The sequence below is a fragment of the Dicentrarchus labrax genome, unplaced genomic scaffold (genome assembly GCF_905237075.1).
Source record: "Dicentrarchus labrax unplaced genomic scaffold, dlabrax2021, whole genome shotgun sequence".
In the NCBI taxonomy this organism is placed as follows: domain Eukaryota; kingdom Metazoa; phylum Chordata; class Actinopteri; family Moronidae; genus Dicentrarchus; species Dicentrarchus labrax.
This window is the reverse complement of record NW_026136710.1, coordinates 1,417,808-1,445,774: the sequence shown is the minus strand read 5'-3', so window position 1 is coordinate 1,445,774 and position 27,967 is coordinate 1,417,808. Positions and strand designations below refer to the sequence as shown.

General features: G+C 38.2%; 2 protein-coding genes and 1 long non-coding RNA gene across 8 annotated transcripts in view; 2 read left to right on the top strand and 1 right to left on the bottom strand.

The window, feature by feature from the left end:
• The window catches only part of LOC127370198 (DNA repair protein XRCC4), a 28,728-nt gene extending 17,035 nt beyond the window's left edge, over nucleotides 1-11,693 (bottom strand). For 4 of the 5 annotated variants that reach the window (XM_051412015.1, XM_051412018.1, XM_051412017.1 and 1 more), the window contains exons 1-3: nucleotides 7,363-7,506; nucleotides 6,667-6,810; nucleotides 5,450-5,640 (exon numbers count right to left, since the gene is read on the bottom strand). In XM_051412015.1, the coding sequence (XP_051267975.1) occupies nucleotides 5,450-5,640; nucleotides 6,667-6,808 (333 nt within the window). In that variant the 5' untranslated portion in view covers nucleotides 6,809-6,810; nucleotides 7,363-7,506. Of the gene's footprint in view, nucleotides 1-5,449; nucleotides 5,641-6,666; nucleotides 6,811-7,362; nucleotides 7,507-11,620 lie in introns of those variants that run through there. The other variant, XM_051412016.1, reaches the window with a different exon arrangement.
• si:dkey-81e3.2 (uncharacterized) lies at nucleotides 929-17,067 on the top strand. Of its 2 annotated transcripts, XM_051412011.1 has the most exons (3): nucleotides 929-1,531; nucleotides 11,398-11,835; nucleotides 15,116-17,067. In XM_051412011.1, exon 3 carries the CDS (start codon nucleotides 15,150-15,152, stop codon nucleotides 16,662-16,664), a length of 1,515 nt encoding a protein of 504 aa, XP_051267971.1. In that variant the 5' UTR covers nucleotides 929-1,531; nucleotides 11,398-11,835; nucleotides 15,116-15,149; the 3' UTR covers nucleotides 16,665-17,067. The 2 variants fall into 2 exon arrangements, with proteins under 2 accessions (XP_051267971.1, XP_051267972.1); XM_051412012.1 differs by lacking the exon at nucleotides 929-1,531 and having other exon boundaries at nucleotides 11,312-11,839.
• A 689-nt stretch (nucleotides 17,068-17,756) lies between these two features.
• LOC127370199 (uncharacterized) lies at nucleotides 17,757-20,149 on the top strand. Its single transcript, XR_007886159.1, has 2 exons — nucleotides 17,757-18,971; nucleotides 19,402-20,149. It is a non-coding gene; the product is annotated as an uncharacterized LOC127370199 (long non-coding RNA).
• Nucleotides 20,150-27,967: the final 7,818 nt, after the last annotated feature.

Here is a 27,967-nt window from a genome sequence, read left to right as displayed (position 1 = left end):
AATGCCGCGTTTCGTGATGGCGACGAATATTGTATTCTTCTAAAACACAGACTCTCTGCTTACAAATCAAACAAACTGCCACGGAATCAATCTCTGTGAAAAAGTACTCATGTTCCCAAGTTTTTTTAAACTTTCTCTTATCACAGTGCCACTGCCTCCCGCGCTCCATCACAGCATCTTCTCACTCTTTTTCGTTGGTTTCTAAGCGACGCCGTTAGAAGAAGACAAAGAAGATCTTCTCACTCTGTGGTCACGGCCGGTCGGATTTGAGCTGACGGGAGCTCAACAGCGCCACCCTAACCCCAATGTAATACAATGTTAATTTGTGGTCAGGAGAAAAAGTGCAACAATAAATAAATAATAAAAGAGATATTCCGACTGCTGGCACATAATAATAGTTAAAAGTATTAACAATTCGAGCATGGGCAGCGCCCAAAAATAATCGGTCGCGGGCCAAAGCCCCACATTGGGCAGCCCTGGTCTACAGGGTTCAGCGTTGCGGTACATTCATCATCCTATCGGTACATATTGAGTTATTTCAGACCAGAACGGCGTACTGAGCTACAGACAGACATTATTTACATCAATCAATGCGTTCTGACTGTGATAGAAACCAAACGTTTCAGTCTCATCATCTTCCCACCACTCCAGTGTTTTCCTGTCTAATATTTGCCAACTATTACTTCACCACCTCTTAGAAATGTTAAGTAAATAAACTTCAGAGTAAAATACTGCTCGCAATGGAAATACCTCTTCTAAGCTCTTCTTGGCAAACACTTTCCAGGTTGTTGCCTCATCGTACACACTCGGTATTAAGCTCTTAATTTCACCACAGACAAGAAACCTCAGCTGCCACCTGAGTGCTCACATTAAGGAGGATCTTTGTTGTCAGAGCTGTATGTTGTTGACTGGGTCTGAGACGCCGGTGAGTTGGCTGGGCCGCGTTGGCAGAAGCACTGTTGATGTGGGCAAAGGTTTCTCATGTCGTCATAGAGACGCTACTGTTTCAAAAGCTGTTTCTGACTCACTGATTCACACTAATTAACTGCCGCACACTTTTATTTGGGGAGAGACCTCAGAGTGCAGCTCCACCTTTTCTAAATTTACTGCCAGTGTGGGTGAATGCGGGCGCTACCACGGAGCTAGTGGACGCTAAAGTCGTTAATATAACAGCAGGTTTATGGTGAAACAATGGAGCTTCCTCAATACATGGTACTGAGGTTGAACTCGAGTCCAAACTCCCGTTCTGGACGATGCTCAGGATTCAGAATAAGAGGTCGGGTCTTTGCAGAATAATGACGGGAGAAATAATAATAATGAAAGGAGGTTGTTTTTTTAGGACATTTGCACTTTTAGTTTCCATTTTCTGAAAATGAGCACTTGAGTTTTGTTTTGATTCATGTTAAGTTTTAGTTTCCTATAAATGAATCAAACAACAGTTCCTATGAACGTTGACAGCAGCAGCGACACTTTCCTGAGGTTCATTAATCCTCCACCAGCACAGACTGTGGATGGACTCTCTTTATTCAGAGTAAGTCATCTGGAAGTCCTTTTTTATTCAGTGTTTCAGTTCACATTGCTGTTAAAGTTTCATTTATTTATTCCTCCGGTAACCACTGGTGTTTGTTTATCGTCTCTCGGGGACGCTGCTCATCTTCTGCTCGCTTATTATTCGTGCCAAGCAGGATTTCATAACAGCGCCTGTTGTACATCATGTTCAACTGGTTGAAACTGTTAAAGACTCAAATATCAGGCTGCCGACCATAAACTACAATGTCTGAGGCCCTTGATTGTATCTCTCCCTCATTACTAGCTATTACTACTAACTACTGCGATGTTTGAAGTCTTTTATTGGTATGTTTCATGGATCTATGGATGAATATCTCAACAACTACTGGAGACTGGTGATTTTTCATTCAAGCGCCATCATCAGGTTGCAGGAATAACGACATTCCCATCAGCCTCAGCTGCACTTTGTTGAATGCTAATTAGCTAATGTTAGCATGCTAATACCCTACACCAGGGATCTCAAAGTGCCGGCCCTCAATCTCCCGCCCTCCGGTCCGCAACATGATGTCAAAAAGACAATATAATCCAGGCTGCAAGATTATAGTTGTTTCATATCAATTTCAGATACAAATAAATAAAACCACAAACCTATTTTAAAGAACTAATTTAGTTTGTTGCAAACAGAAAGAAAGCAGGTTTCAGGTCTTTATTTGTAGTTCGACTGCTTGTTGTTCAGTATAATGTTAGCAATGGAAATATTATCAGAATATATTACTTTCTTGTAGCACTTGAACGTTGCAGTGGGCGTCCAACCGCTGCCCTGAGCTAACCACGTGCTACAAGTTAAACATCAATGTTTTTAACTCACAAAGTTGAGTTTGTGTTACTTGATTGTATAAAAGGTTCCTAAAAATATCAGAAAACTCTGATCTGATGAATATTCACAGAAGATAATAAGTTACTGTGTCACTGTTTGTGTTCATTGTTCAGTTTATGTTCTGTGTTGAATGTATTCAGGTTGGGAACCACTGCTGCAGACTCTTGTTCACTGTTCGTTGATCTATAGGCTGAATGTTGTTGTGCTGCTTTTATGTTTTTGATGCACTAAAGACAACGTCTTGTCTCTGGTGGATAATAAAGTTGTATTCGAGGATTTGTTGTGAAATACATATCTTATGAGTTTAAACAGTGTTTGTGACTGTGACCATCTGATGATGATTATTCTACACAATGCAGCATCAGCTGGAAGAATAAGTCTTTAAATCTGTTGAAGTCAGCGACAGAAAACACAAACAGAACGTCTCCATTACTTTTAGCTTCTTGAACCATTTTACTTCAAGTTTTAGATTTTTTAAATACATTTTTCTACAAGTTGTATCTTCTTCTTAACTATTTAACCAAGTTCAGCTTCATTAACCATTGTTCTATTACTTTTAGCCTTTTTACTCAATGAAAAGGGGTTGGTGAAAAAAGGTTGGGAACCACTGCTGCAGACTCTTGCTCACTGTGTCACTGTGTAAACTCTGCTTTGTTGTTAAATACATATCTTATGAGTTTAAACAGTGTTTGTGACTGTGACCATCTGATGATGATTATTCTACACAATGTAGCATCAGCTGGGAGAATAAGTCTTTAAATCTGTTGAAGTCAGCGACAGAAAACATTTCTCTCTCTGTACTGCTGCTGGACGTCGGCAGAACATGCTGACAAGAAGCATCACCACACACACACACACACACACACACACACACACACACACACACATACACACACACACGCGTTTGGTATGCTAACCAGCTCAGGTAACACCTGTACGTGTGTGAGGCGTGTTGTGCAGCGTTGAGCAGCGATTAGAGGGGAACGAGCCGACATTAGACCGAGGCCTTTCATTATGACTCATAACTTTATGACAGATGAATTACTGGGTTTTTTTTTTTTTTTACGTTGAGCAAGAGAAACCCCTCGCACACCTCCGCTAACACATTGCAGCACACTTCTGCAAATCCACTGTTTCCAACTCTCGTTTATGGAGAACAGAAGCATCGATTCATTTCCCTTCTGCTGCAACAGATTTCCATTCTGTCATAACTACCATGGCAACAAAGGTTTGTGTCGGCATCGAAGAGTTAGTCACACAACTGACCCCTGAACAGGGATTATTCAGTCAGTTGCTAAACACCGCTGGAGAAATACTCACAGGAACATCAGTGAAAGTTCAGTATTAAACTGTGACTGCTGTATTATTGAATATGATATAGTATTAATGTAAAAGCTGGATTTCACTGCTGTTGTTGACTGATTATTACCCCCAACCTCTCTGATATACCCCCACAGTCCGGTCAGATGAACTAGAGCACCGCCCGTTATTGTTCTCAATGTGTTCATTTATGTTTAATAAAGCTCAACTGTGAATGTTTAGGTCCGTTTGGACTCGTTTACATTGGCAGAGGTAGAAACTGGCACATTTCAACCATTTGTCTGTTACTTTAAACATATTTCAACCATTTCTTAAACTACTTTTAGTTTTTTTAAACATATTTCAATCATTTTTCTAGTACTTGGCTACTTAACTTTAGCTTTTTCAGCTATATCTATATTACTGTTGGCTTTTTCTATGACTTTTAGCTTTTCTTTACAAATGTTTCCAGTCTTTTAGCGGACTACTTCAACTGTTTCTCCATTACTTTAAGAAATCTACAGTAGATTTAACATTTTAAAGCATTTATCCATTCTTTACAGTTACATTGTCACCATTTAATACTTTAAGCTAACTATTTCAACTCTTAATCAGTTACATCAACCTAATTTAAAGAATTTGTTATTACTTTTTGCTATTTATTTAACCGTTTAAGCATTAATATTATAGGTTATGGGTCAAGTTGTGTTAATCTGAAGCAGAAATATAAAGGAATGCATCCTCACATGAGGTTATTATTGTATTAGTTCAGATACTTTTACTACAGGTCTTTGGTGAGGTAACAGTAACAATGACATGAAGGCCACGAGTCAAGTTTCTGAAATAATATTAACATTTCACACTCTATTCATCACTTCCTCGGTTCGGTGTACGTTTCTCTGGAGCTTTCACACATCAGAGGGAGATTAAGGAAGCAGCGCCGACGTCATGTGAAACATCAACAACCCCGAAGATGGTTTACTGTCAATAATCAACTTACTGATAAAGCTGCAGAGTCAGAACACAACCAGCACTCTCACAAATTAACCTCTTGACCCGTCGGCCAGGAGAGAGCCGAGTTTAAATCAACACACTCTACAACACCAGGAACACTGTAAAAAAATACCTGTAATATTCCAGCTGAGCACCAAAAACATACAGTGAAATAACAGAAAATAACTAATAAATACAGTAATTTTATCATTAAAATACAGTTTTGAGCTTTAATTTTATGTACCTTTTTGTCTTTTTAATGTTTAATTAAAGATATTTACACTGTAAAAACAATGCAGTTAGCTATAAATACAGGTGAACTGATTTTCACGGATTAAAAACTGTATTTGGACAGTTTACCAATGCTTATACACTGATAAACAACATTTATTCAACATAAAGATATCTGTCAGAGAGCAAATTCTTTTTTTCCTGCTGTCACAAATTTTACATAAATTTAAATATATTAACACTATTAAACTTCTATTTAACAGTTTAATCTATTAAATAAACAATAAATATCTGTGATTTGCAAAAAATCTTTTTATCTTCTTTTTAGGACATTTTCTTTAAATAAGCAGCAATTTTATGATTCTTTACAGTTACAGATTTTTCAAGTTATTTTACATTAAACATGTAAATTCCCTGGATATTTTTCTAATATTATTAATATTAATATTTATATATTTGTTTTACAGTGTAGTCGAGCCCATACATGCTGCAGTATCACTCTGAGATACCGTGAACAATGCTGACTGTAGTTTCACTCACAGAGATGTCCTTCTGAACCTTCTCGTACGCCAGCGTGACGGCGGAGCGGTGGTCGGGTGGCGACGGCGTCAGGCTGAAGCTGTACGTCGAAGAGCTTTCTGTCTCGGTCAGCGCCTGCTGGAGGTCCTGGATGTACCTCTGGGTCTCCATCTCCAGCTCCTCTGCCTCCTCACACACTGCTGCCTCGCTCACTACAAAGAAATAATAACACTGATAATGACTGATAACTTTATATTCTCTATATAAAGACACAGAGTCACATGGTGTCTCTCTCCCTCTGCCTGTGTTGTATCGCAGCCTCTCTGTGGTTTGTTTCCATAGCCGGTCTGCTCCGACTGAAACTGCTGTTTTTATCATCTACGTCAGTGAATTAAGGATTTATTTCCACCAAACCAGAGTTGGTAATTGTTGGAAACACTAACAGAGACGCTTTTAATGAGTTTTATTCTGTTTCTGTCCACTTTGAATGAAGTTACAATGATCTGAAGGTAAAATTAGTGTTTTTGTCTCTGGAGTCTGGTGGAGAGTGATAGTGATATTACGGCTGTTTGTGGTTAAACTAAAGGTCTATCTCTGTAGGGATCCTTTCCATAATGCTGTCAGACACTGACAATAACAACCTGAGTCTGTCAGTGGCAGAAATGGTGGATGCACTTTTGTCCCCAAAGACGTTAATTTCCAGCAATGCCGGCCCGTTTCGTGAATATTTTCACATGTAACTTGGTGAATTAAGGATTTATTTCCACCAAACCAGAGTTGGTGATTGTTGGAAAGTGTTAAAAAGACGGTTTTGGTGAGTTTTATGTTATTTCTGTCCAGTTTGAAGTGTGTTTTATTATTATATGAAAGGTAAAAGTACAGTAGAAATAGAAAGCAGGCATGAAATGAAAAGACAAAAATTTGTACTAAAGTTTATACTTAAATGTACTGAACAGTTTTATTACGTACTGCAGTCCTGGTGTCTAGAAACTAATAAATCTAATAAACTAATAAATCTTCCTCTGAGTGAAACTGTCCGAGCAGTTGAAAAGGTCAACGACGGCACGCCCTGAAACGTTCCAGGTGAAGTGATAAAGGTGTGTGTGTGTGTGTGTGTGTGTGTGGTCGAACAGGTGAGGCCGTCCACATATCAGGTGAGCATAAATCTGTCAGGTCGGACACGTTAACGTGTGACATGACGCGCTGTGAGGTCACGCCGGGTGAGATTTTTTTTTTACCGTCTCCTCTCCAGGCGTCCCGTCCATCCGTCAGCAGCAACTGGAAGCCTGAACCCAAGCCCCGCCCCCTCCAGTCCACACGCAGGAAGTAGGAGGAGTCAGGCTCCGACGAGGTGTGGATTTCACGCACTGACGTGTTCATCTCTGCAGACGACACCAGAAACACACAAAAACACAAAGTCAGAGGACAGAAACATTTACACCATATAATATATAATGTTCCTATGTTTTATTTGGACCGTTAGCTCCATGCTACTAAATAGCTCGCCGTTTACAAATCAGCCCATCAGCCAACACCACGAAGCGACCGACGCCAGATCCACACCGCGCAGCCAAGACAACCCCAAGCTAACGATAGCTAGTGTTGTCATAAACGCCACAACCTTTGGATATTTGTGGAAAATCTGACCCTCGTCCCTCCAAAGAAACACAATATAAATCCGTCCACAGGCAACCACGAGAGTCAGAGGTCTCATTTAAGTTACATTACATCCTCATTGACAATTAAAAGTGATTCATACAATACGAAACACTTCTGAATCTTGCATATGGAACCTTTACTGACGCATGAAAACAGGTTTCATGGAGCCTTTTCCACTCAGATTTATGTAATTCTCTGTAAAATGTAACTTTAAAGATTAAACCCAGAACAGCGAGCGAGTCGAACAGTCACTGATTGCTGGAGGTGTGTCGGACCTGGTGGAGATCTGTCATAACTCCCACAGCTGCTCTTGCATCATTTTCCTGGCATGTAGTCACAGCCAACACTTTGCCTCCGCTACCAGAACCTCCTCCTGAACGTGGGTCCGGGTTTACAGCAGTGGATTGAGCTGTCTGCAGGGGGGGTTGGGGGGGGGGCTGTGGTTTTATAGAGAGAATAGAAGATATATTGAAGGTTTGAAGGGAGAACGGATCTGTAAACCATCAGAGACCCCATAAGGCTTGGCCAGGACAAACATAGAAGCCCCCACAAGAGAAAACAAACAAGGCCCGACTGTTCAGAGCTGCTAATGGGGGGGGCTGGTAGATGGTGAAACACTATATTGTTAAAGCCTTGAGACACTCGCTGCCTATCCATTTTAATCATAAACTGATATTCAGGTAATTATAATGAAAGCATACCCTGCTTTATGGTCTGTTTTACTCTCAATGGGACCATCAGTTACTAAATGAACATCATGCTGTATGGAAGAAGACTGAAACTAGAGACTGAGACCAGAAACTCATCAGGAAACTCAACACTCAATACTATTGTCTGCTAGCGTTATCATAGGCTCAATAGGCTAAATAACGTCTTTCGGGTTAGTTTAAGCTAACGGTCGCGGCTCTGTCCTGCTCTCTGCTGGTTCTGGTTTATGTCAAACAAAACGTTTGGAAATACGAAAGTAGAGAAAAATAACGGTTATTAGATTTGTCTCTATGCTAGTATAAAACAAAGGCTAACCCGCAAACATATTGTTCGAAAATACACAGAAAATAAGAGTTTGATATTAAATAAAGAGACCGAGCTGCTATTTCTCACAACCAGGTAAGATCCATTTGCAGGATGCTGAAGGAAAAACTTTAGCTAGTAAAAACAACAAAATAGGATTGTAAAGAACCGGTTAGCATGGGTTGGGAATAGTACTACGTAGTTAGTAATTAATGTATAAATGTTGTATGTTATTATAGCTATATAAGCTATAAGTTTATATGTTATAAGTTTATAGTAATTTATTCTACTGTCATGGAGTATAAGAACATTTTAATATCATCAGACTTTAAACTGAAAACTTTGATTTTACAACTGCAATGAAGTTACAACAGAACTTTAAAAAAAGACCTCAAACTTTCGTTGCTTTTATTGAAATAAAATATTTTAACATTAAATTAAATTAATATAAACTCAGAAAATTACTCAAATTATTTAACTATTCTTTACTTTTCACAAACATACTTTGGCTTCCACTGAACAGAAAACCTGTTAAATGTTTTGCATACGAATTAAAAATAAATGTAATTTATAAGCTGTAACTGAATTATGGGACTAACAGATAAATAAAGATCTCTGTGCCTCCCTGAAGAAAACTCCAATAAAAAACAAAAAACCCTTAAAATAGAAACGAAGTGAGTCGTTCATTATCTGCTCTCTGAAACAAGCTCAGACTTCGTGCTACAAGTGTTATGTAATTGTTAAACGTTGGTTTTTTCGTTCGGTCGCGTAATGACCGAAGTGAAAATGATTAGTCCAGCTTCATGCAACCGTGTCATCAGCGCTGTGTGAGCACTGTAATGCCCCCATACACAACCTCTCATTAGGCCTAAGTACAGAGAGCAGCAGAGAAACCTCGTCTTTAACAACATCCGTCTAACACCTGCTTCAGTCGGAGGAACTTCTCATCTGGAAGAGATGCTGGAAAGAGCTGTTTCTTGTATTTAAAGACGGTGTCGGGTCCTCAGAGAGAGACTGGACCAACCTGTGGGTCATCTTCCACCGTCACAATCAACTAATGGGACCAAATATTATCCTCAAATGTGACAAATGGTGTCAAATACAGGACAATAGATAATACACAATTGACAATTTCTACCTGTATTTGCACTGTTAACTGTAGCTACTGTTAATTCTATATAATACTTTATATTGTCTCTTTTATTTTAGATTCTATTCTTAAGGTTAGGGTTTTTAATTTTAGTTTAATGTATGTTTAGTATTGTGTATTCTACTGGGTACTTGAATTTGCCTCGGGATAAATAAAGTATCTATCTATAATGAAGTGCTGTAGTTCTGTGGAGATTAGAGGACCAACAAATATTATTCTACAGATTTAAGAAAAGATGTTTGTTTGTTACGGAACTGCAAAAACGTCTCGTTTTCACGCGTGATTGAATTTGTGACACAATAATAATCATTCCCACATTAATACTGAATCACATCGCAATACGTTTTTATCATATTATTAAACACTCAACATTAGTCTGTGACTGAAATATCTCAACAACCACTGAATCAGCTGCTATTGGAGCCGATCACACACAGATTCACTCACTCACTCACTAACTCACTCACTAACTACCTAACTAACTAACTAACTCACTCACTCACTCACTCACTAACTACCTAACTAACTCACTCACTCACTCACTGACTAACTACCTAACTAACTAACTCACTCACTCACTAACTCACTCACTCACTCACTAACTAACTCACTATCTAACTAACTAACTCACTAACTAACTAACTCACTCACTATCTAACTCACTAACTACCTAACTAACTCACTCACTCACTCACTCACTCACTCACTAACTACCTAACTAACTCACTAACTAACTCACTACCTAACTAACTAACTAACTCACTACCTAACTCACTCACTCACTAACTCACTACCTAACTAACTAACTAACTCACTCACTCACTAACTCACTAACTCACTCACTCACTCACTAACTCACTAACTCACTCACTAACTACCTAACTAACTCACTCACTCACTCACTAACTCACTCACTAACTCACTCACTAACTCACTCACTCACTCACTAACTAACTCACTAACTAACTAACTCACTCACTCACTAACTAACTCACTAACTAACTAACTAACTCACTAACTCACTAACTAACTCACTAACCAGAGGACAAACTGACGTCTTTGAACGTCTCATTTTGTCCAACCAGCATTAATGACAAAGCTCTTATTAACGAAGCAAGAACCAACAAATATTTGACATTATCGCTTGAAAAATGACTGAAACAGTTAATTAATTATTATTATTATTATTATTATTATTATATATTAATTATCAATCCTGAGTCGACTAACTCAGCGGCTCCCAACCTGAGGGTCGAACCCCCACCGGGGGTCGCCAAAGCTTCACCGGGGGTCATAAAACCTTCTTGATTATAAAGCCTGTAACTTGTTGGAGGAAAAGTAAATTATCATTGAAATGTTTTAATCTAACGATGGCAGAGCAGAAAACATTTAATCTATCAAAAAATAATCTTATTAAGTCTGTTTGATTGTTAAAAATGATTTAAAATACATAATACAGACAGATTGTATAAAAAGTTTCATAAACAGGAAATAATCTGAATCCAAATCACCTGTTTTACACTTTATCTGAGTTTATTATTTGGGTTTATTTTACAGTTTATATATGAAATATCCATAAAATATATAATTGAATCAGTTTAATAAATAAAAGGTTTAGAACCAGTTGTTTATTTACAGGTTCTTTTAACATTGTAAAACATTTCCAGGTGTTTCCAGTAAAGTATTAAAGAGTAGATATAATATATACAGATATATATGTGTATAAATATGTTATATTTTAAGTAATATATGTTATATTTTATGTAATATATGTTATATTTTATGTTATATTTATGTTATATATGTTATATTTTATGTAATATATGTTATATTTTATGTAATATATGTTATATTTTATGTAATATATGTTATATTTTATGTTATATATGTTATATATGTTATATTTTATGTAATATATGTTATATTTTATGTAATATATGTTATATTTTATGTTATATATGTTATATATGTTATATTTTATGTAATATATGTTATATTTTATGTAATATATGTTATATTTTATGTAATATATGTTATATTTTATGTTATATTTTATGTTATATATGTTATATTTTATGTAATATATGTTATATTTTATGTAATATATGTTATATTTTATGTTATATATGTTATATTTTATGTAATATAGGAGTTACTGAGAGTTAAAGGCTGTACACTGACTGAGCAGGGAGCTAGCTAATGCTAACGGTGGCTAGCTGTTTGTAAACACAAGCTTCGGCACGTGACGAGGAAGGCGGACAACAACAACAACAACAACAACAACAACAACAACAACAACAGCAGCAGCAGCAGCAGCAGCAGTGTGAGTCCACCGACAGCTGCACGGGGAGCGGCCCCGGTCTGAATCTTACCTTCGGTTGGAAACAACCGCCGCTGCTAACGGTTGTTGTTGTTTCACAGGAAGAGCGACGTGACGGCCCGCCCTCCTCTGCCTCTGATTGGCTCAGCGCAGCTCCGACCAATCAGAGCAACGACGGCATCGAGGAGTAGCCAATCGGGGGCCGAGGAGGGCGGGTCCTGATTTAGCCTCTGCGTCATCATCACACTACACAGCAGATCGACTCCGGTGGGTGAGATTCTCTTTAGTTTATAATAAACTCCTGTTATTAGACTATAGTTAATTATTTCTGCTAATAAAATAAATAATAAGATTAAACTCCTGTTATTAGACTATAGTTAATTATTTCTGCTAATAAAATAAATAATAAGATTAAACTCCTGTTATTAGACTATAGTTAATTATTTCTGCTAATAAAATAAATAATAAGATTAAACTCCTGTTATTAGACTATAGTTAATTATTTCTGCTAATAAAATAAATAATAAGATTAAACTCCTGTTATTAGACTATAGTTAATTATTTCTGCTAATAAAATAAATAATAAGATTAAACTCCTGTTATTAGACTATAGTTAATTATTTCTGCTAATAAAATAAATAATAAGATTAAACTCCTGTTATTAGACTATAGTTAATTATTTCTGCTAATAAAATAAATAATAAGATTAAACTCCTGTTATTAGACTATAGTTAATTATTTCTGCTAATAAAATAAATAATAAGATTAAACTCCTGTTATTAGACTATAGTTAATTATTTCTGCTAATAAAATAAATAATAAGATTAAACTCCTGTTATTAGACTATAGTTAATTATTTCTGCTAATAAAATAAATAATAAGATTAAACTCCTGTTATTAGACTATAGTTTCTTATTTCTGCTAATAAAATAAATAATAAGATTAAACTCCTGTTATTAGACTATAGTTTCTTATTTCTGCTAATAAAATAAATAATAAGATTAAACTCCTGTTATTATACTATGGTTAATTATTTCTGCTATTAAAATAAATAATAAGATTAAACTCCTGTTATTAGACTATAGTTTCTTATTTCTGCTAATAAAATAAATAATAAGATTAAACTCCTGTTATTAGACTAGTACAATAGTTTACAACAGTACAAACAGATAGAGCATGTTTTATACATATTAATATATTAATATTATTAAATATATTATTATTAATTATTATTAAATATATATATTAAAATATATAAATATATTAATATTAAATAGATATATTAATATATTAATATTATTATATATATTATTATTAATTATTATCAAATATATATTAAAATATTAATATTATTATATATATTATTATGAATTATTATATATATATTAAAATATATAAATATATTATTATTAATTATTATTAAATATATATTAAAATATTAATATATTAATATTATTAAATATATATTATTATTATTATTATTAATATTAATTAAAATATATAAATATATATATTATTAATTATTATTAAAATATATTAAAATATTAATATATTAATATTTGTGTCCACATGTGGATAATTTTTCTCAAAAACAACATCATGTCAAAAAGATGATGATTAGTTTTTATACTTATCAGGTCCCAATAAACCCGAATAGCAAAGAGAAATTAAAAATGCATCCCAAAAAAGAGCTCTGGTCTCAGGAGATTAAAATTTTTACCTGGAAAATAAAAAAGAAATATCATGATAAGTCGAAATAATGAGATAAAAATCATAAAAAATCATAATTAAAAGATAAAACGTACACATTTTGAGATAAAACTTAATTATGAGAATAAAAAAAATATATATAAAAAGTCAGATAATGAAATAGAAATAGAAATAGTATTAATTTATAGTCAAACATGTGAGATAAGAATGTGAGACAAATTTGAAACATTTGTCCCATAATGTGTTCATAAATACCAGAAATATAGAATATTATAGGACTTATCCTTTTGCTGAATATTTGCTATAAGGCTCCAACACACAGAACATGTATTAAATAATAAACCTGTACCTGTGCATACACTGTAAAACATTTTCTGTAAAAAAATAACATTTCTGGCAGCTAGAGCTTCACAAAAGTACAGTAAAATAACATAATATTTCTATTTTAATCTGACTTTTAAAAGTTATAGAACTGTAATAAAAGTCATTATCTGTGAAATTACAGTAATAATTGTTGTTTTCACTGATAAAAACTGTATTTGGACAGTTTACCAATGCTTATACACTGATAAACAGCATTTATTCAACATTTCTGTTGTGTAAACTTCCATAATTATATAAGATATCTGTTAATTAACAAACAAATCCATGTAAAGTTACACAACAAATACTTTTTTTTACTTTAACTTTTATTAAACTTGAATTTAAAACCCAGTTTTAAAATAAACAGTAAACATCTACTAAAAATTATAGATTTAAGTGGGGAAAAAAGGAAATTTTCTTTAAATAAGCAGTAAATTTATGATTATTTACAGTTAAATGTTTCACGTTATATCAAAGCATTTTTAAGATGAGACAGGAAATGATTCTTTTGTCATTCTTTAACATTTAGTGCAACTTTCCTGCAGGACGGACAGACGAGAGGAAGCAAGCAGAAGTTAAATAATGAGTTTCCTTTCTGTTCGGTTCCCTCAGTGTTGTTTTGGTTTCCTTGTCGGTGAGGCAAAGGCAACAAGCTGTGTGCCACATGTTCCTGAGAGGGAAATGAAGGGATTACTGCGAGACTATGATCTGAGTTCTGCAAACAGACACTCTTTCCAAGAATAATTGCTTTAAGAGGCTGTTTGGGCATTAGAGTACTCTAGAGCCCCAAATCAGCTGTTCTTCTACAGGGCTTTACAGTGTGTGTGTGTGTGTGTGTGTGTGTGTGTGTGGAGGTCAGATAGAGTAACCTGTGCAGCTCTCCCAGGTGGCCTCTAAGTGCATGATAGCATATGTGTGTGTATAAGACTGTGGCAAATATTAAGTTTCAGTCAGAGCAAATTTTGATATTGTTTATATAAAAAAAGAGGACCACAATTACCGAACAAGCTACAATTGACTGTTCGCTAAACCCGACCCCTGAACAGTGATTGTCCAATATTAAGCAAACGAATCCAAAAAAATATATGTAAGGAATTCTGTGTTTGTCTGCTCTAACGTAAGCTGCTAATGTTAGCATGTGGGCTAACTAGCTCTTACTTCTGACTTGTTTACAAAAACCACAATTACCTAAAAAGCTGCTACAATTGATTGTTCGCTAAACCCGACTCCAAAACAGTGATTGTACGATATTAGCAAAGCAAACGTAACTTTTTTTTACGTTTAACGTAACTGTTTGTACAGCTAACTAGCTTACTAGCTACAGGAGCAAGCATCACTACAAATGATAAAAGTTAAACAGCATAACACAGTTTGCAGGATTACAGGTTATGTTAAAACTCCCCACTGCAAGTTAATAGAATAGAATCTCTTTAAAAGCGGAGTGTTTGAGGCTTTTCCAACCCTTGTCTTTCAGATCCATCCAGCCATCTCAACTATTAATTTGAACCATGTGGAACTGGAACTGGATGTGGAACTGGATGTGGAACTGGATGTGGAACTGGATGTGGAACTGGATGTGGAACTGGAACTTGAACTGGCGTGCCAATGCACAACCTGGAGCAGCACAAGGCCCAAACCTCTGGAAGCAGAGGCTGAGAGCGTTGCGCGATGAAAATCGTGCGCTTGGGATTGCACCTGGTGTTGTTAAAGTTAAGCAACAGGAAATCCCTCCGCCGCAGGTTGAGATCCCAGTTGTGATTAAGTGGGGTCCTGCTGACAATGCCGCTGTCTTTGCACAACTCGTGGCCACTGGTGGAGTGCTTCCATGTGTCTTCCAAAACTGCAACATTGCCCCATTCACCGCGATCAGGATGAACGGCCTCGAGCTCGGGATTACGGATCTGGCATTGGCAGGTGTCCTGTCTGCGATGCGGTTTGAGCAGAGTCAAGCGTCACATGCGAGACAGCAGGTTATTGCCGAAATCTTGGCTCCAATATTGCCTCCGACCATGTGCATGGAACAAGCTGCGGCTGTGGTTGAGTTGAAAAAACTGGTTGACAATGAGCGCCGCTTGAATAATGAAGCCTGGTTCTATAACATCATTGGGAGACTCCCAGTCGGTGAGGGTGGGGTAGTCGAAGGGTGCTGGCATCTTCAGCAGAGGCATTGGGTCCCTGGAACTAATTTGGCACAAAAGATGGCTTTGCTACTGGCCATCATGAAGCACCCAGAGTCCAGGCAGCGAGGTCGGATCGTGTACTGCATCGTCATCATGCTGATTTCCTTTGCGACCCGAGGCACTCTGTCTAAGGCCAAACAGCAGCGCATTCTGAACGAGTTACGTCCGTTGATGCCAGCTGTGGTTGAGATGTATGCAGTAGGTGATGTAAGGCTGACATACATGAACTTTCGCCAATACATCCATGATGGGAATGTTCATGAGATTCTCCAAAGATGGTTGAAGCTGGTTCCTGGGGCTGCCATCAGGCTCAAAGTACTGTTGGCAGAAGCTACCGGATCCGGACTCAAATCATTGGACATTGCAGCTCAGGCTCTCCACGAGCATCCTGATTTTCAGTGGCCCATCATTCGCCGGATGTACCCTCAGCAATGGGAACAATATCGCAAGGCCATTCGTCATATCGATGGGAAGGTGTACTATGGCTTTCGTCGTGACCTTGGTGTTGTGAGAGCTGCCCTATTCCGACAGATTACATGGGTCGGATATGAATTGTTGATTGCTTGCGGGAACCAAAATCTGAGAGGCTACAGAGGGATAGTACCTGATCCTGCCAACAAGCAAATCATCAAGGATCTGATCAGTGAATACCTGGACTCCATCAAGGCTGATCCTGATATGGTGAATCCCGAGTGGGGGGATGAGGAGGAGGATGCTGTGTGTATGGCGATTCGAGAGACCCGTGGGTTGCCTTCTGTTGCTACCAACCTTGCTCGCATGGATGGGCACGCCGGTCCAAGGGTGCGTATAACAGGAAGGAGCCGCAGATGCCACAGATCATGAAGAGGATGATGAGGGGGGTGCGTGAGAAGGTCATGATTGGGGCTTGACATGAACCGTGCTGTTACTATAAGCAGACCATTGGAGATAATACAATAACCAAACTCCATTATAATCTTTTTCTCTTTTTTTGTGCTTCTTGGCTGTATTTCCTACCCTGAAGTGGTGGAAGGAAGCTACCAGGAGCACCAACTCAAATAACACTCAGTAATGAACTCATGCTTTTGTTGTTGTGGTTGCTTATATTTTCGTTGGCCCCGACAGTAATTCCATCCTGTTTATGTGTTTGGATTTCTAATCACGCAGTTCTTTAATTGATTTTCAGGCTACTTTCTATCAGAGACTGTGTCCTACTTTAGTAACTACATAAATTTCTGTTTTATAATTAAAAATGCAATGTTATTAATTGTATAAGTCAGTAATTCAGTACGTGTAAGAGTATGAAATTCTTGCCTTTAGTGCCAAAACTAGGGGAGATAAATGGGCTGCAGACATCACACAGACTGCACTGCATAGTTGGAAATATGGTATAATCACATTAGAAATAAAGACATATTATCAGCTTAAACTGAGTAACTAAAGGCTTCACTGAACTACACGCAGGCAAATGTTAGTGAACTGCTGTGTTTAATTAGATAGATGCTTTTTTTTTGTACCTTATGCCTGTTTTGATATAATATTTATATGAAGAACCTGTTTATTCAGGTGTCTGAAACCAGGACATGATACGCAACACAAAGTGTTCAAATTGGCTTTCTGAGGACCCTATTTTTCGGAGATGGGAGCTACATGCAAAAAATATAGAATCAATACATTTCAGTTCATACAGAGAATATTTAGCCAATAGACTATACTATAAGGCTACAGGTTACGTTTAATAAAGCTGTTTCCTCACTGCTGACTAGTAGCACTACTCACCAGTCCTAGATGCTATCGGAGTTTAAGTTAATGTTAGAGGCTCTGTTTTGGAGTTGGAGATTTGGAGAAGTTTACGAACCACATGTAGAAGTGGAGTACATGGATCTGTAGTAACGGAGATATTCTGTATACAAAGAGTTCAGGGTGTCTTTTTTTTAGCCTTTCCGATCTAAAAACACAAAAAAAGTGTAAGGACTGGTGTGTTTGCCGGTCTGGCTAACTAGCTACCAACCGTCACTTTAAAGGATAAGACTTAAATAGCGTAACACAGTTCGTAGGCTAACAGTTTATGCTAAAGGAAAAAAAAGAAGAAAATAATTAAGTCATGGATGCTGTCGGTGTTTAAGCTAACGTTGGACTAAGCAAACTACACATTGAAGTGTAAAACTACCAACGCACAGTGGACAAGCAAAGGTCAGCATTATTTTGTTACACAGACGAGACGGACGTTGCCTCCAAATACAACTACATATCAATCGGTACAGAAAAACGATACTTTAGAGCTCGCCCTAAATTCGTGAGGAGCTCATGTTTCTTTCAGGGGATTGGAGCTCCTCGTAGTTCCCCGAATTTCAAACACTGGCAACATATAACCAAGACCAACTGATTATTGAGATTAGGGAGGTGCGCTAAAGTCATGAATCACTTTATTCAGTTCAGGTAGAAGTTTTAAGTAAAAGCTAACCGGTCACATAAATGGCGGCCAGGCTAATATTTAGCAATTAAACAGCCATAATTTCCTTCAGGAAAGAGAGGAAATACAGAGCTGAAAGAGAGTTGATATTGGGTTTATATATGATGAATGCTAACTGCTGGATCTGTTTGCTAACACATTCAATAACAAGGTGATGATATGTTAATGTTTATGGGTTTTTTTCCCACAGTTTTGTACGTGTTAAAATTGCAGGTTTTTAACAGCTTCTATGAACTCAATCATCGTCCCAACACAGAGAATCAACACAGTATCTGTATTTAATTAGACTGATACTGTCAGTTTTGGACGTGGACACAGTGAACACAACCTCCTCCATCCTGCCCACAGGCCGTCATAACACAGCCTCAATCAGTTAACCAAACTGGCTTCCAGACGTCTGTGTAAACACATCGTGGCTTGTTGTTATTGTTTTGTTATTACTGTCCAACATATTTGGTCCAGTGTGCTGAGCCTCGAAAGAGAAAGAGACGTCCTGTAAGTGTAGGATGCAGAATATGTGTAAAACAATGCTCTTCTGTCTGTTGGATTTGTGGTTAAACACATTCTGCCGACTTTGTTATTCCTGGAAATGTTCTTTATATTGGCTGAGTTTCTCCTTTACAGTGTCTGCCATTGAAACTGTGCTGAATATTACCCCACTGCGAGTAAACCGGTCCTGGATGCTATCGGAGTTTAAGGTAATGTTAGAAGCTCTCTTTATTGTATTTACACGGAGCTGTAGTAACAGAAATATTCTGTATACTGAGATCTTTTTTAGCCTTTCCCATCCAATAACAGGAGAGTATATAGTATAGTATAAGGAATGATGTGTTTGTATACTCTAACATTAGCATGTCTGGCTAACAAGCTAGGAGCAACCACACGTTACTTCTGCTTTTTAAGTTTAAGCTAACATTAAGCTAAATGTTGTTTATATTGGCTGAGTGAAGCTTGGTTACTCAAGATCTGATGAGTTTCATCTTTACAATGTCTGCCATTGAACCTGTGCTGAATAATAACCCGTCACTCAGCTGGTGAGATGCTAACGGGTTGTCCAACATGCTTCTTTATACACCGAATGGAGACGACCGCTAAACTTAGAAGCCTTGTATGTGCATTTGTTTCCAGACACGGAGTCAGCGCCACAGCAGCTGTTCAGGATAAAGAGTTTATTCACGGAGATCGAGGCTGGTTGATCCTGACAGACTTCTGAGGGAACTGGTGATAGAAGAGGTCGACACAAACCGGACCTGGGTCATTTATTTAGATTGGCACAAGAAGGATGGGGTTCTGGTTGGTGTGGTGGGTGTTGATGGGAACGGGCAGAGACGGTCATATCTGAATAGTTAAGTTGTGTTTGGAAGATGGACAAGACTCTACTTTAAAGGGTCATTCTGGTTCTATTACGACGGGGATCTGATAGGTTTGGTTTTGTTCTGATAACATTTAACTCTTTATGTTACTCCGTTACACTGAAACATCTGTGAGAGTTTAAATTGGAAACTGTTGAAATCAAAAATACTCAGCAGGTGATTGGATGAACCATCTGTCTATCAGTCTATCACAGGAAAAGTTAAACCAATCAGATCAATGAACCAATCGATCAATCTCTTATGACTGACTACTAGGGTGCAGCTAGCTAACTGTAGCATTGATATTGGTTCTCTGTACAGGTCTCGGTGATTCGGTCACATAAATAAATAAATACTCTCCAGTTCTGATATAACTGATGCTAGCAGCAGCTACGCTAACCTCTTCAGCAGACGCCATTGTTGTTTTTGAGCAAACGGTCACTTCTCGCAAACACCTAGCGTTAAACCACATGTGTAGCTCATGCTATATTTCCAGGCTACAATAAACTGTTTGTTTGACTAAACTTGGGTTTTGTTTGTTTTTAGCAACAAGTAAAGAAACCATCGTTAGCGTTTAGTGAAGCGTTTACAGATATCATTTATTAACTTGAGTACTTACAAAATATCACAAAAACTGGTCTCTGATCAATAATCACAGGAAATAATCTTCTAAAAATTAATCCAAATCTCTAGTTTTACTTTTTTTTATCTTCTAGTTTACAGAGTCAGTTTAATAAATGATAGAAAATGACTCCTTGAAGGAAAAAGGTTACTATTTGATGTCCTCATTCCTAATTAAAGTGACAGCGGACCCATCCAGTGCCTTTTGAACTTGCTTGGGACCCATCAGATAAACAGAAACATGTTTCCCGGCGGCCCCCGGCATCACCGCGGGGCCCCCTGACCAGACAGCAAAGCCTTATTAGGTCCAATAGACTCCCAACAGATCCACACGGGGGCCTTCGGTTTCTCATCTGCTCTCCTCTGTCATTAACTGTAACTCTTCACTTTCATCTCCTCCGTTCTACTCGGGGATCCTTCCTTCCTCGCCTCTTTAGCATCGCCGGCTCCTTGTAGCCTCGGGGCCGACATATGTGCACGACAACCTGTACATGCGTCAGGCACTTTAGGCTAGATCCTGCAGTAATGACTTCCAGCTCAGTTTTTAGGTAACGAGCGCTTCCTGCTAGTCGTGTCTGCCTGAGGACAACCGAGGACCGGCTCTCTGGAGTCCTCTTCAGACCGGGAACGCTGCTGTCTGTACATCCGGACACAGTCAGGAATCATCACTTTTTTATCCACTTGTTTTCATGTTTTTTTATTCATATTCACATCATTAGTGGAGACATTTTCATCATAGAGGTAATGATTATAAACTATACATAAACAAAGCGAGAACATTTTGGTCATTTCACAATAGAGAAACCCACACACTTTAAATCCAAAACTTTTGCCAGGACGCTCACCACAGCCTGGCTGCACCGAACCACAGGGACTAAATCCTGTTGACGTTAATGAGCCTGTTTGGCTCTTACGTCGATCCACAGCTGTTGTCTCTGTGTGTAAACGGACCGACAGACACACTGGAGATGGATTTGAGCTGAGCTAAACAAGCATCGCCAGGACTGAAAAAAGTGAAGCCCCAGGACGCAGTACCACCGACGGCCACTAGATGCTGGCTCAGACCAGTTAATTAACATATTCAGCGACAATCATAGACTGTATTAAAAATGTGCAAATAGATGGAGCGTGGGCTTAATTATTCATAACTTTAAACCTTTGAACTTTAATGGAAACGGTGGTCTAGTGGTCGTTAGAGGAACTGCAGGTTTTGTTATTTCCAAACCATAAGAGTCTGGGTTCTTTATGGACTTATTCAGGTCATTTCAGGTGGGTTGTTTTTTTTACCATCTTTCAAATTCAAATGAGACTGAAACTGCTATCAGTCAAATTAACTACATTTAAATTAACCTGCTGTGGAGTTTTATTACATTAGTACAAAAAAAACCCACAAAAACTCCTTGCTGTTAGTTTGTCTTCCACCATCAGGGCAGTTAAAACGGTCCATAACTGCAGGTAGTGAAGTTCATTAAGGCTGGCCTCGTTCCGGAGGGGGCGGCACAGAAAAGGGGCCCGAAGAGGGTCCTGGAACATGGCAGGGATTATGGATATTTACTGTTAAAGGGACCCCGATGAGCTGCTGTCAGCGGGCCCAGAACTTCAGGCAGCAGTGGAGGAGTTGAATCCAATAGTGGAGGTTGTTCCTGTGTGTGTGTGTGTGTGTGTGTGTGTGTCTTTTATTCTGATAGAGCCAAACATCAGCTTTTATTGTGAAAGACAAACAGCACCATCCAATTATTAATTATGAGACTTACATTACAAATTAATGTCAGTAACTGTCCACTTCTTTTGATTTTTTTCTTAGTTTGCTTTATTAGCAAGGGCTTGCTAAGTCCCGCCCCATTTTGCTCTGTGCTCCAATCACAGTTGAGCAAACAACTCAACTTCCTCTTTTCCTGTCCTTAGATATGCTACGTGCTAGGCTAATCTATGTTGTAAAGACAAACACATTTATATAGTCACATCTTATCTATATATACATATATATGTCACTTTTATCTTTATACCATCTTCCAAACATGGTTGTCTTGTCAGCATCCAGCATTCATTGTAGTTGAAAAATTAAAGGATTTAGTGGCATCGAGTGGTGAACTCTCAGATTGTAACTAACTGAATACTGCTCACATCTATATTTGACAACCTGGGAAGAAGCGAAACTCACAAAAAACATCAAAGGCTTCTTGTTTTGTCTGTTCTGGGCTACTGTAGAAACATGGCGGACTCCATCAGAAGAAGACTCTGTAGATAAAAACAGCTCATAATAAGGTCACAAAAACACAGTAATTGCTATATTCAGGTGGTTATAGACTGATGGGAACATACTGAGTGTTAAACTCTGGATGTTAAACTCTGGATGTTAAACTCTGATGTTAAACTCTGGATGTTAAACACTGGATGTTAAACACTGGATGTTAAACTCTGGATGTTAAACTCTGGATGTTAAACTCTGGATGTTAAACACTGGATGTTAAACTCTGGATGTTAAACTCTGGATGTTAAACTCTGGATGTTAAACTCTGATCTGATCTGAGGACGTACAGTAACAACAGACTGATGTTGCAATCAAATGACTCAAAGACAATAGTTGGAGGAAAGACCTCCTCTCAGCTTCTCTTAAATTGGATCCAGGAGACGTGAGTGAATGAACCCTCTGTGCTTTTGTTATGAGGCGCGCACACACACACACACACACACACACACACACACACTCTCTCTCTCTCCTGTGGATCAAACTTTTGGGTAAATTGTGTAATCAGCCTGGCAGTGTGCAGCTGTCTGGCTGCAGTTTCACTTCGCCTCCATGAGAAAGCATCAGGCTCTGTGGAAACCAGCCACTGCCCCCCCGGGGGTGTCTCTGAGGGTAACCTCCAGGAACAATCCCCCCCCAACCTCCATTTTTATTTACTTTATATTTCACTTTAACCCAACCAGGGACTCTTTGGTCAAAATAACTACTTCATATAAGCTCCTGGAGAACAAGAGTCTCTTAACTGATCTGAAATATTCAGATCCTGATAATTCACTGTGGAAATACTCTACAGGTAAAAGCATTCAGTACGTAATTGTACCTAAAGAGCTTCCATATATGTGTATATATATTTATATGTGCTACGTCCCCCCAGTCCAGCAGCTGTAGTGGATCCAGTAGCTGACTCTGTCGGACTGGAAGCTCCCAGTGAACAGCAGGTCCAGACCGGGACTGAATGCAGCATCTGAAGGACTGAGGAGGTTTTATTGCCGGGTTTGACTCACTAGCCAACTAGTTAACGGCATTACTGTTAGCGACAGTTCGCTTCTTTTAGCAACAAGTCCATCTGGTAACTCCATAAATCACCTCGGTACCGCCGTCAAACTGTCCTCTGTCCGTCTCTGAGGTTCAGTTGCTAACGCTGACGGCAGCTACATTAGCAGTTAGCGGAGGACGTCAGAGAGACAACCAGACAATAATCTCTCCATAAAATCTGATCCAGTTTCACCCAAACAGATAAAGTTCTGTGTTTGTACAGTAATCTGTGAATTCTGCTAGCTAGCCATGCTGTTAGCGAGATAGATAACTAATGAATCTTCGCTCTGTGTCGCTGAACGTTGAAGATTGATTGACGGGTGAATGTCAGAAATAAGTTAGTTCATGCTTTTCGTTTGATTCATTTCCTTTTGTGTTGATTCTGGCGCCCCTTGTGGACTAAAGTGGTAGCGTTTCTACCGCCTCGTTTCATTGATTTCAAGGGGAATCCGACCCGGTGGCAGATATTGAGAATATATAAATCTTCCCTCTGATGTTGGTTATTGTAGCTCATATAGACGCATCAGTGTTTAAGTGAATGAGTTTATAACCAGTTAAAAACTCCTTGTAGTGTGTTTAAGTACAGTTGTGTTAATGTGCTGAGTTTCACTATTTGGCAGGAAAATAAAAAGACAAAACACACAAACATGAAACAAACAGTTCATCATTTCCTCTGCGAGTAATTTGACTGATTAGCAGCGTGCTCTAAAGTAATGAGGCGGATTTAGTTCTGGAGGCTGATCCAAGAGGACGACGACAATTTGATATGACTGGATCATAAACAAGATGGTGGCACTGGAGTGTGTTCGCAACATCGCTGCCAACGTGGCGCCGTTATTCTGTTATTCTGTTATTGGCTGGCTTCACAGTGAGTCAGCCTCCATGAGGCCTCACATTAAACTGTACTGCAGAAATAAACATGTTTACAGCCTTTTGCTCAACTGTACATTTGTACAACTCACCCCTTTAAATTACATTCAGGTTTAAGTTGTACAGAATTTTAAGTCTACAGTCTTAAAGTTGCTCTTCGAATTGTCCGTACTGTAATTTTATTGTTGATATATTCTGTTTACACACATCATCGATAGTATTTCCTGCCTGTCAACTTCCAGAATTTTTTTTTTTTTGCTGATAGTTTGCTTTATTAACAAAGGCTTGCTAAGTCCCACCCCCTTTTTGATCTGTGCTCCAATCACAGTGGAGCAAACCAGGGTCAACTTCCTCTTCTCCTGTACTGAGATATGCTATGTGCAGAGTCAGTGACCAGAGTGACTGACAGACTGACCACAGCAGCGTAGCAGAGACAGCGAGGTGGTAGCCAGAGCTAACAGAGCTAATGAGCAGCTGCTGTCACAAAGTCACTAGAAGCACATTTACGCTGTTTGTTTCTGTGTGCTACCTGTTTGCAGCTAACCTAGCAGCTCAGAGAGGTTGCAGTCCGGTGCTTCTACAGTGTCCGAACCACTGCGACATTATATAAACAAACTGAGTACAGGGTTAGCAACAGCTAGCATAACCTGCTGTAAATGATACGTCTCCATCAGGACACATTTGGAAATGAGCGCAGCGGTTTAAAGTAAAGTCATCCCAAACTGTCCCCTCTGTCAGCAAACAGTAGACTTTGTTCTTAACATTCAGACATTTTCATAATAATATATATAATAATATTTCATCCTGGTACAGTCGTATAATTCAGTCTACGGGAGTCTTTAATGACAGATGGAGGTACCCGCTGTATAGATTGACTGTTGAGGCTAATTTGTGCTTTGTGATATTAGGCTTGACGCTCGGTTATTACTGCTTTATTATGTATCATAACTCTACTTTTATGGCTGCACCAGAAGCTGTAATGTGGTTCTACAGCAGCCTGAAATCCACATTAAAGCTCAGATGAGACAGTTTCAGTATTTTCTCAAACACTACGGTACAAGGTTGGTCGGCTGTGGGCCGGACTCAAAGAGCCAAGAAACCTTTTGCATCATCAGTGATGTAAGACCTTTTAACATGCTCTCCGGGGAACACACACACACACACACACACACACACACACACACACTGTGTCCCAGAACCCTACAATCTTTATCTTCATTGAAACGATCTGGAGAGAGCAGCTGAAAGGACTCCAGTCCGATCTGCAGTTTACGAGGCTTCCTCTGAGAGTCCTGCTCTTCAGCTGCTGACGCATTGAGCTCCGGGGTCGGTTCCTTTATAAAGTCGGGGTGTTGACCGCCCCCCCACACGTATTATCAAATTCAATGTAAAATAACAAAAAATGTAAGAGGTAATGTTTGTTTGTATGAACAACCTTCATCTTATTCTCCTGAACTATTATATGAATGTTTATGAATTTCTAGATGTATATTTCTGCAAGAAAGTCTGAAAAATGAGACACTGACTTTCTAATGCTGCCAGTTCTAAAGCTGTAATCTATATTAAATAACGTATAAACTCTGGCTCTATGTTCTATATGTATTTTAGTTCTTCTATTATCCCAAATGTTTCCAACAATGTTCAAACTCAGAGAAATCTGTCATTTTATTCAGGTAACGATGCGTTTCACCGGTCGCCTGTCGATGGCGTCAGGAAGAAGAGTGTGCCAAAGTGCAAATCAAACAGACTGAAGTCATCGTTCGTCCCGATACTCCAATACTAAATCAGTGCAATAGGGCAGTGTGCAATGAACAACCCAGCACTGTAGCACTTTAATTCTTATAGTCTCTTACAGTCTCTTTTTAAGCTGCCACATTGTCAGTGTTAAAATGTAAAGAGTCTTCCATGTTTTAAGATTTTTTTATGTTGATTTTGTAATTGTTTTTTGATGTGTCTGTTGTTGAGGTATGTTTGTTTCTGTGAAGCAACAAACTGTAGCACTGTGCCCAACACAAATGTCCCCTCGGGGACAATAAAGTTTATTCTATTCTATATCCCCTTTGTGCCTGCGTCAGCGTTGTGGTTGTCTGTCAGAAGCTGTCATACATTGACTGTTGATCCAGTCTGAAGCCACATTGTTACCATCCACTGTTTACATCTTGGTGCTTTTTAACTCTAGATTTGAACCGGATGAAGGATTTTAGTCATCGGACGTCTGGATCTTAAGTTATCAGAGAAACAAGCTGAGCTAACGTTAGCAGCAGCTCGGCTCGCAGCCCCTCCGGGACGTCCTTTGTCTGTCCAACAGCGTGGGAGAAACTAATCACAATAACAACAATAATAGTTTGAATAAAAAATAAAATGAAGTCATATAACACAGTATATATATATATAAGTTAAATGTGTACAGTTGGTCTCCCTCTACATTACAACATCTCTCCATCAGTAAGAGCAGCAGGACACTGCAGTCCAGCTCAGCTTGAGCCAGTACTGCCCCCCAGTGGCCGAGTCCTCAAACTGCAGCTACACTGTAGGGAACTTTATTTCTCAAACAGCTCTCAACAACTCACAATTTACATAAGACAGAAAGGACTCAAGGAAATATATAAAAAGACACATAATCGAGTTTAAAAGTGTAAAAAAGTGCATGATAGTACGTCTTGATAATAATTATAATAACTCTTACTGAATGCTATTTGTTAATAATGAACGACACATAAAAGATGGACGTCTCCACTTTCAGTTGCTGTAGTGGTCGGGGTTGGCACGCCTCCGTTAACAAATGTAAAAACAAAACAACCTCTTCGGACTCGAGGAAGCTGCTCTTCTTCGCTGCTCTCAGATCTTCAACTCCAAATGTAGTTAGTGAGACTTAGAGAATAAAACACGTTTCTGTGGAGGTAAGTGAACACACCACGACAATAAATAACAAGATACTGCGTCAATAAAACAAACTGATCTCGTACCCACAAACACTTCAATCACACACAGAACAACAGAGTTCTGAGTGATGATCGTGGGTTTGTGAACGTTGCTCTGTTGTGGTCAGAACAGCTGATTTTCATTCTAACATCCACGAGAAGAAGAAGAAGAAGAAGAAGAAGAAGAGGCATCAGTACAGACGTGTTCCAGTATTCGAGGTTGTGAATGCAGCACTGTTTGTTTACTGTTACATAATAAATAATAAAGTTTGGATTTTCTTAATTCTGCTTTTATGAAACTTCCCTCTGGTTGATTAAATGAAAAACTTTGATATAATTATAGTAGAAATCCAAAATGCTCTCAAGGTTCACAGACGCAGTTTAAGTTATTTTAACTAAAAACAAACATCAAAACAATGTCAGAACTTTTATAAGTTACAGAAATATTCCTTTTTAGTCTGTTTTACAAATAAAAATCACAACATAAAGTCAGTGTCACTTTACTGAAGCTACCTGACAAGAATATTTTTTAAACTTACTTAAAATGATGCAATCAGTATTAACAATTTTAATTATTTATAATAATTAGTTAAATTAACTCTTACAAGCTTTTTATATTTTTTTACTTTTCAGGGAGGGAACTGATA